We start from the raw sequence: 10678 nt of genomic DNA, 5'->3' as shown, positions 1-10678 counted from the left end.
TATATATATATGTATATACACACAGAATTTTTGCAAATATTTTATTATATCTTTTCATGTGACAACACTGAATAAATGACACTTTGCTACAATGTAAAGCAGTGAGTGTACAGCTTGTATAACAGTGTAAATTTTCTGTTCCCCTCAAAATAACTCAACACACAGCCATTATTATCTAAACCGCTGGAAACAAAAGTGAGTACACCCCCTAAGTGAAAATGTCCAAATTGGCCCCAATGTGTCTATATATATTTTGTGGCCACCATTATTTTCCAGCACTGCCTTAACCCTCCTGGGCATGGAGTTAACCAGAGCTTCACAGGTTGCCACTGGACTCCTCTTCCACCCCTCCATGACGACATCACAGAGCTGGTGGATGCTAGAGATCTTGTGCTCCTCCACCTTTCGTTTGAGGATGTCCCACAGATGCTCAATAGGGTTTAGGTCTGGAGACATGTTTTGCCAGTCCATCACCTTTACCCTCAGCTTCTTTAGCAAGGCAGTGGTCATCTTGGAGGTGTGTTTGGGGTCGTTATCACATTGAAATACTGCCCTGCGGCCTAGTCTCCGAAGGGAGGGGATCATGCTCTGCTTCAGTATGTCACAGTACATCTTTAGAAGAGTCTTTCTTCTGGGACGACAGCCATGCAGACCTATTTGATGCAGTGTGTGGTGTATAGACTGAGCACTGACAGGCTGACCCCCCACCCCTTCAACCTCTGCAGCAATGCTGGCAGCACTCATACGTCTATTTCTAAAAGACAACCTCTGGATATGACGCTGAGCACGTACGCTCAACTTCTTTGATCGACCTTGGCGAGGCCTGTTCTGAGTGGAACCTGTCCTGTTAAACCATTGTATGGTCTTGGCCACCATGCTGCAGCTCAGTTTCAGGGTCTTGGCAATCTTCTTATAGCCTAGGCCATCTTTATGTAGAGTAACAATTCTTTTTTCAGATCCTCAGAGAGTTCATTGCCATGATAAAATGGCTGAGTGGGCCCAATTTGGACAATTTCACTTAGGGGTGTACTCACTTTTGTTCCCAGTGGTTTAGACATTAACGGCTGTGTGTTGAGTTATTTTGAGGGAACAGCGAATGTACACTGTTATACAAGCTATACTACTTTACTTTGTAGCAAAGTGTCATTTCTTCAGTGTTGTCATATGAAAAGATATAATAACATATTTACAAAAATTTGAGGGGTGTACTCACTTTTTTGAGATACTGTATATAAATATAGTGGGTATAGAAAATAATCCCCAGCCCCCCATTAAAAGAACCACATTTTGTTGCTTTGCAGCCTGAAATGAAGACAGACACCCCCTTATGTCAGTATTTTGTTAAACCACCTTTTGCTTTAATTACAGCCTTTAGTCTGTTGGTATATGTCTCTACTAACTTTGCACATCTAGACTTTGCAATATTTGCCCACTCTTTTTTGCAGAACTGCTCAAGTTCAGTTAAATTTGACCATTTGTGGACTGCAGTCTTCAAGTCATTACACAGATTTTCAATGGGGTTTAAGTCTGGGCTCTGATTAAGCCATGCAAGGACATTCACCTTTTTCTCCTTCAACCACTGTGTGGTCATTTTTCCTGTGTGCTTCTGGTCATTGTCATGTTGGAAGGTAAACCTTCTTCCCATTAACAACTCTCTGGCAGAGGGCAGCAGATTTTCCTCAAGAAGTTGATGGTATTCTGCCCCATCCATTTTTATTTTATCCTGACAAGTGCTTCAGTCCATGCTACAGAAAAACACCACTATAACAGGATATTACCACCTCCATGCTTTCCTGTAGGGATGGTGTTATTTGGATGGTGAGCTGTATTGGATTTCCACCAGACATATAGTTTGGTGTTGAGGCCAGATAATTCATTTTTAGTCTCATCTGACCATAACAACTTTTTCCATGTGGCCGCATAATCTTCAAGGTGCAGTTAAGGTGGTCAGATGAGACTAAAATTTAATTATTTGGCCTCAACACCAAACAATATCTCTGGAAATCCAAGAAATCCAATACAGCCCACCATCCATTCCTACAGTAAAGCATGGAGATGGTAATATCCTATTATGGGGGTATTCCTCTGTAGAAGGGACTGGGGAACTTGTCAGGATAGAAGAAAAATGGATGGGGCAAAATACCATCAACTTCTTGAGGAAAATCTGCTACCCTCTGCCAGAAAGTTGTCAATGGGAAGAAGGCTTACCTTCCAACATGACAGTGACCCAAAGCACACAGCAAATATGACCAAACAGTGGCTGAAGTAGAAAAAGGTCCATGTGTGGCTTAGTCAGTGCCTAGACTTGAACACCATTAAAAATCTGTGGAATAACTTGAAGACTGCAGTCCAAAATCGGTCACCATCAAATGTAACTGAACTTGAGCAGTTCTGCAAAGAAGAGTGGGCAAATATTGCAAAGTTTAGATGTGTACGGTTAGTAGAGACATATCCCAACAGACTAAAGGCTGTAATTAAAGCAAAAGGTGGTTCAACAAAACAATGACATAAGGGGGTGATCCTTTTTCCAACTCAGTGATTCTGTTTTTGAATTTTTTTGAATTTTTGTATTTTGTTCTGACATGGTGTGATATATTTCACGTGGATGTTATAAGTTACATTAGTAAATACAGCTAGATAAAAACAAAAACTGTGTCTGTCTTCATTTCAGGCTGCAAAGCTACAAAATTTGATTATTTTAAAGGGGGGTGATTCTTTTTTATACCCACTGTATGTGTGTGTGTGTATATATATATATATATATATATATATATATATATATATATATATATATATATATATATATATATATATATATATATATATATATATATATATATATATATATATATATATATATATATATATATTATATGTACATAGATGGAGTGCTTGATTAGGAATACCTGTATATCTGGTTAGTATAGCAATTTTCTAAATAGCCAATCACGTGACAGCAGAACAATGCATGAGATTATACAGAAACAGTTTCAGGAGGTTCAGCTATGTTCACATGAAATGCCAGTATACATTTTGATGGAACACCTTGATGGAACACTACTTTAACACCGATAACCACTAAGTTTTGCTATGGTGAACAGATAAGCATCTCAGAATAGACAACAAGTTGACCGGTGGGATACAACATCAGACCATGCTGAGTTCCACTGTCAGTCAAAAATAGAAAACAGTTAAGGACTAAAAAATGTAACCTGGCCTGCTAATTCTAATTTTTTACTGAGGAACACAGATAGTAGGGTGAGAATTTGGTGTCAACAGCATGAATATATAGACCCAACCTGTCTTGTGTGAACAGTCAAGGCTGCTGGTATAATTGTTTGGCAAAGGTTTTCTTGGCACATTTTGGGCCTGTTTATACAAATAAATAATCAATGATCACAGCGTATATGTGTTGTTGCTGACTATATGCATCCCTTTATGGTCACAATTTATTATACTATAGTGTTCCTCGTAAAGTGCTTAGTTAGTGTCTATATATACGTACAAACACAGATACATATACTGCTTTTGAAACAAAAAAACTTGTTGCATGGATCACTATCAATAAATGTAAGGCCTTTCATGGCATTAAAACAAAAGTTCTGTCATCATCTCAATGGCTGAGGCAGATGGAGATGATTTCATCTAGACATGTGCACACTGAAATATTTCGTTTCGGAATTTCGTTTTCGTACGAAAAATACATTTATTTAGTTACTCCCGAAATTCGTTTTTATTCATTTTGTTTTTCGTTAAAAATTGCATTCGTCCGAAAATCCAAATTAAGGTCGAATCTGTCATTGAAGGCTTATGGTGTCTGTCGAATGTTCAAAGAAGATTCGACGGAGCAGCTAAACTGTACAACGCCGTATAGTTTACCTGCTCCGTCGAATCTTCTTAGAACTTTCAACAGACACCATAAGCCAAACTACGTGTGTACTTAGTTCTAGCTATTTTACGGCTCCTCCTCTTTGGTTACAATCAGCCAATAACATTCATCATCATCATTATTTTTATTTATCTTTTCTCCCCTAAGTCGAATCTTTTCTCCCCTACGTCGAATCTTTTCTCCCCTACGTTGAATCTTTTCTCCCCTACGTCGAATCTTTACTCCCCTACGTCGAATCTTTTCTCTCTACGTCGAATCCTTTCTCTATGTGGAATAAGCTTGGACTAATAGAGCTAAGGTTAGGCACATTCGACCACAGGTTCGATGGACACAGATTGTTATTGTCATCATCATGTCGAATCTCCTATCTATATCGAACTGTTGTAGCAACGAAAACGAAAATAAAGCATTTGTTTATGTAGAATCTTTCGTTTTTCGGATTCTGCACTTTCGTTATCGTTTGTTAAAACGATAACGAAAATACCTAAAAATCGGACGAAAATGCATTCGGACGAAAACGAATGCACATGTCTAATTTCATCAGAAATCATGGTCTCTTAAAGGAAGCTTTGCCTGGTAGAAATTTGTAAGCTGCTATTGCTGCCCTCCTTCTGAAAATATCAGTTCCCTGACTGTCCATGGTTTCAAAATGTCTATGAGTCAGGAATTGGTGAAGTCAAAAGGCAAAACTGTAGACCTGTATACTTGTCCCAGGAAAGTGAGTCAAAGTATTGGAGCCACTTGATCAGCTAGGCAGCTAACATTTTCAGAAGTAGAGGTCAATAATGGCAGGCTGTACGTTTCAATCAGTGAAGAGTTTATTTTAACAAATAAATAAAAAACATATAACTGGCCACAACTGAAATATTTACTGCAAACAAGGTACATAATTATACGTACACATAAAATGGCAATGCTTTAACTCTCTCCCAATAGTTTAGGTAAATTTTCAGTTTGCTTTAAAACTGTCCCAGATTCAGATAAATAAACAATAAGTGAGATTTATCATTCAAGCAACAATAAAGATCAGACATCCATCTGGTGCCAATCAGGCTGTCTCTTATTTAGCAAAGGACTTCTGAGAGTGTTTGTGTCTGCATACAACCCCTGCACCTCCAATCCTAGACAGTTCTCCGTGACAGTTTTGCAAACATTTAAAATATATATCATATTACTTCTAATAAACAAACACCTAGGAATTAGTCATGGGCATGTTGTATATTGATGCAATGTTTGAGCAGAAGTGGAGCGACATAGGGAGTCCAGTTATTATCCTGTTGTAAATACGCTTCATAAACCCTTATAATGCCTGTTTTGCATTGCCTATTTAGAAAAATGAATAAATCAAATTTATAATTTTTTTTAAAAAAGTTGATACTTTTAGGGTCCATTTACTCTGGTCTGTCTTGGTGTGTGGCTCAAATGTGTTATTTTGCTTTGTGCTAACATACACTATATTACCAAATGTATTGAGACGCCTGCTGTTACAAACACATGAACTTTAATGGCATCCCAGTCTTGATCTATAGGGTTCAATATCAAGTGGGCCCATCCTTTGCAGCTATAACAGCTTCAACTCATCTGGGAAGGCTGGCCACAAGGTTTAGGAGTGTGTCTATGGGAATGTTTGACCATTCTTCCAGAAGTGCATTTGTGAGGTCAGGCACTGATGTGGATGGGAAGGCCTGGCTCGCAGTGTCCGCTCTAGTTTATCCCAAAGATGTTCCATCGGGTTGAGGTCAGGACTCTATGCAGGCCAGTAAAGTTCCTCCACCCCAAACCTGCTCATTCATGTCTTTATGGACCTTGTTTGTGCACTGGTGCGCAGTCATGTTGGAACAGGAAGGGGCTATCCCCAAATTGTTCCCACAAAGTTGGGAGCATAAAATTGTCTAAAATGTCTTGATGTGCTGACACCTCAACCTTCCTGGCGGTATTCCTGAGTGTGGCTTGCGGTTCATTTTCATTACCATTATCAGTAACCCTGAGCCACACTCGGGATTGCATCACAGGATCCTGGTCCAGGTTACTTATCTTGTCACCAGGATCCTGCGATGTCCCCCCGCTGTGTCCCCCGCCGGATCCTCTGCCCGATGCTCTGTGTGCCGGGCTCTGTTCCTTGCGAGCGGCACAACGCATGGGGGCAGAGCCCGGCGACAAATTCAAAAAGTACAAAAAACATAACACATACAGTACACTGTAATCTTACAGATTATATTACTGTATCAAATCATTTCACATCCCTTTTGTCCCTAGTGTTTTGTCCAGTGCCCTGCATGCACTTTTATATTATATATACTGATTTTTCTGCCTGGAAACTTAAAATTGTCCATGGCGACCAAAAAGCGTCCCTTTATGTAAAAAGTGGTTTTAGACCAGCTAGAAAACAGCAATAGTAAATTAGAGCACTTGCAGAATTGAGCAATAGTGATTTGTGGGGAAATTCATTTTATTAGTATTATATTATTATTTTTTATAATTATTTATAGTTATTTATTATATTATAATTTATGATTTTGATTTTCAAACTTTATCATACCCAAAATGTCTACTAGACTCTTGTTTGGACAGATTTAAGTGTGTTATTACTAAGAATTACAGGTCTATATATATAATATAAAACGCCAAATTTCTATGCAAAACAATGTACCGCTTTGAGATTAAAAAATCTGACCTAATCATACCACCAGGGAGGTTAAGAGTTCCCTTCACTGGAACTAAGGGGCCAAGCCCAACCCCTGAAAAACAACCCCGCACCATAATCCCCTCTATACCAAATGATTTGGACCAGTGCACAAAGAAAGGTCCATAAAGACATGGATGAGTGAGTTTGGGGTGGAGGAACTTGACTGACCTGCACAGAGTACTGACCTCAACCCGATAGAATATCTTTGGGATGAATTAGAGCGGAGACTGCAAGCCAGGCCTTCTTGTACAACACCAGTGCCTGACTTCACAAAAGCTCATTTGGAAGAATGGTCAAACATTCCAATAGACACACTCTTAAACCTTGTGGACAGCCTTTCCAGAAGAGTTGAAGCTGGTATAACTGCAAAGGGTGGGCCAACTTAATATTGAACCCTACGGACTAAGACTGGGATGCCATTAAAGTTCATGTGTTTGTAAAGGCAGGCGTTCCAATACGTTTGGTAATATAGTGTATGTTGCATTAAGACAACCCAATTATTTGAACTGTCAAGCAACACACCAAAACAGACTGAAAATCAGATGTGCATCATTTTTTTCCTCTAATGAAGCACACCACAGCTCACAGTAGTATGTTTAGCGTGCATTGTAGTGTGTTGCAATGCATGCTCTTCGAAAGTATGTCAAGTTAGTGCACTGGCTTGCCATTAAAATGAATGACAATGCATTGTACTATTCACACTTCTTCAGTGCAATGAGTAGTGGCAAAGTGCATTAGTGCATTGCGGTGCCATTTATTTTTAATGGCACCCTAATGCAATAACCTAAAGCACCTCCAATGCGCATGCGTTAAAGCACACCACAAAGCACAGTAACACATTATTGTGTCTGGTGGAGCACTGGGAAAAATGGCTCATGTCTGATTTTTGGTCTATTTTGCTGCATTCAAATGAATAGGCTGTCTTAATGCACTGCTTGCTAACATGCTGTACAATGCGTGTTAACGCGTATGTTTTAATACCACACACCACAACAGACCAATGGTAATTTGCCCTAAAGTTTCGACACCTTGCATATTTTTAAACCTTTCTATGTCTGCTAAACAAAAGGAAGTCTCACGATAAGTGTAACATTTTCAGTGTTACACATGTTCCTCTACTAATACAAAGGTTTAATTAACACTTTTATCCAAAAATGGCCTAGGTATAGCAAGAACAAAATTAAGAGAGTTATGCTGTTGTCACTGCAGCAAAGGGGAGCTGCTCCTAAAGAGACACTGTCACCCAGGGCCCAATGACAACTGCAATCATAACACACTAACACTCTCCTCTCTGGTGGTCAATTGCAGCTCCTTCCTCGGCCACAGCTGACTCAAAATACTAATTGATTCTGGGTATGGGGGAACATGTGACTTTTTCCTATGAAGCAGAACTAGAGGCCAATTAATGGCCCAAGGCGCTGTAGCATACCTAGGGGGATGACATCACCACTCCATCCTAGGCTCCAACACCAGGAAACATTAGGTATTTTGGTGGTGGCATTGACAGAGGAAGGAGCATCATTTGATCACTGGAGGTATCAGTGGGTGGGTGTCGGAATGATTTGCATAGACACTGTCACTTTGCCCTGAATAGGCAAGGTGACAATGGGGTTGATTTACCAAAACTGGTGAGTGCAAATTCTGGTGCAGCTGTGCATGGTAGCCAAGCAGCTTCTGACTTGTTCAGCTTGTTCAATTGAGCTTTGACAAAAAAAAAAAAAAAAAAGGAAGCTGATTGGTTTGTAGAGATGCACCAGATTTGTCACTTTCCAATTTTAGTAAATCAATCTTAGTGTCTCTTTAAGCACTCATTTCTGGAACAGCTCTGGAGCTAAGGTTTCTGGAGTTGCCTGGAGCTTGAAATTAGGGTTTTGTTAGGGTCTGATGTCGGCCTGGAGCAGAAGATCAACTCTTAGAGCTACCAAAAAACAGAATCTGCCAAATTTGGAGCACTACCCACTCTAGATTACTGCCCTGTGTACTGAAAAAAATGTTAAATCTTTATAATAAGTACCTGTCAGCAGTGAGCTATATTGAACAAAAATTCCTCTCATAATATCTGATCAAGTTCTGCATAATTTGTCCATTTTCAGAGATGTATGCTTCAAGTTCAACAGGAAATTCATTTTGAATGTTAAAATATTCTGAAATGTTCTTTTGCTACAAAAATTATTTGTAAAAACATAGAGCTCAAGCTATGGTAATGCTAACCGGTACATTTTCCGATGCCACCATATTAAATTAGAAACATCTGTTTTATTTATACAATTATTCAAATAGTTTAAAGGATAAAATCCTAAAAAATAATACATAAACCTTATAGCAAAAAATATACATATAATTATTTGTCTTTGCGTATATAAGTGATGTATAATTTTGTATTTATATTTATATCATATTTATATTAGTTGCTTGCGTCCATGTGTGTCAATGTGTCAGCACATATTCATTTTTACGAGTTCTGAGTTCAACAGTAGAGTCCTTCATTGGCTGAGAGCTTTTAAAAATAAAAAACTACCAGCTTTAAAAGTCCTTGATGAAAGATTTATGTCACCGCTGTGGACAGAGTGCTGGCTTGATGCATTTTCCTTTGTAAAGTACTAAATTAGCAGGGCAGTGACATCCAGCCACACACGGCCTGATGCATGGACCAATTTCATTCCAGTTTTCACATGTCTTCAGGCATCCTGGACCACAGGTGTCATATACAGCTCCATGTTTACACTGAGTTGCTGAAAAAAGAAAAGCAAAGAAAATTACCTTAATAGTTCTCACTTTACATATTGCTATTTTATGACTGGCAGGAGCATCCTTTATATAGCTGTCCAAGCACTAGCTTTAGTTCTCAGCAATAATGGAAGTTCGGTAAACATAGAACAACATGTACTATTCTATCAATTGATGCAATTGGACAAAATATGAATGGATTGAATGACGCAGAATAATGTTTAGTGGGATTACCTTCCTGAAACAACATTAGAGAAGTAGAAGGTAAGATGAGCAAAGTACCTGTTGATATACATTTAGGCATCTGATGACAGGCAAATATATTTTATTTGCATACCATTTGTTTAACTGTTGGAAATGAATGCCCTTTTTAAAGCAGACCCTACACAACAAAGAAAGGTCTTCTTAAAGGAGATGTATGGGGTACATAAAAAAACAAACCTTCATACTCACCTCGATGCTGCAGCATCGGTGTGATGCTGCAGCTGTCCCATGTCAGTTCTAACACAGATAACTGAGCGATCACATGACCATCGCTTAGTTCTCTGCCTGCTCGGAGCAGAGAGAAGTGACTTCAGTCACCTCTCTCCGCTCTGCCCCTCCGGTGCTCACAGGAGCGCCAGGCAGGAGATGAGGCAGGCACAGTTTGGCTTTGGCTCTCAGCCAAGTGCTGATAATCAGGCAGCTGAGTGGATCCTGACAATTTGGTTGGGATCCTCCTAGAGCCTGGAGCGGCTGTATGATGTCAGCTGATAGCGGCCAATAGCCTGCTATCAGCTGACTCTGGGTCACAGGAGAGCAAAACTAAGTGCACTCCTATGACCCAGAAGAGAAGTATGGCCAAAAAGCTTTGGCCATGTTTCTCTTTTCAAACTTAAGTGCAGCCAAAATAAAAAAAAAACAAAAAGCACATGGGACATTACTTTAAGTCAGTAGGATGTATCCCTTGTGCTGGTACCTTTTCTTTTAGTTGAAATCCTCCTTTGTCCATGGCTCCCCACCCCCACCACCGTAATCTTACAGAGAGGCAGAAGTTAATAATGGGGGCTGTCACAGGCTGTCATCAAGAGAGCCCGGCTATGCCTGCCCTTTCTGCCCAGCTGCTCCATTCACAGAAGCCATACTACAGCTTCTATGAAACAGGATCTATGAATGGAGGAAAGATAGATGATTGATGGATCAACCCCCTTAAATGCATAGATTGTGTTTCATTCATGCTTCTATTGATGGAGCAGCTGAGCGGAAATGGCGGGCATAGTTGGGTTCTCTTGATGACACCCTGTGTAGCCCATTACTTCTATTAACCCCTGTCACATCAGAATATTATGGTGGCTGAGGTGGGGGGACATGGAGAGAGGACTATTTCAACTAAAAAA

The 10678-nt window shown here is 39.6% G+C and overlaps 1 protein-coding gene across 1 annotated transcript in view; it reads right to left on the bottom strand.

Moving 5' to 3' along the window:
- Positions 1–4689: 4689 nt before the first annotated feature.
- Positions 4690–10678, bottom strand: part of BMPER (BMP binding endothelial regulator) — a 351352-nt gene continuing 345363 nt past the window's right edge. Inside the window, exon 15 of the mRNA XM_073630479.1 lies at positions 4690–9307. Within this exon, the coding sequence (XP_073486580.1) occupies positions 9126–9307 (182 nt within the window). The 3' untranslated portion in view covers positions 4690–9125. The remainder of the gene's footprint in view (positions 9308–10678) is intronic.

Source organism: Aquarana catesbeiana, linkage group LG05, assembly GCF_042186555.1.
Source record: "Aquarana catesbeiana isolate 2022-GZ linkage group LG05, ASM4218655v1, whole genome shotgun sequence".
NCBI classification, from domain to species: Eukaryota; Metazoa; Chordata; class Amphibia; order Anura; family Ranidae; genus Aquarana; species Aquarana catesbeiana.
The sequence above is the reverse complement of the archived record's forward strand: the minus strand, read 5'-3'. Positions and strand labels throughout refer to the sequence as shown.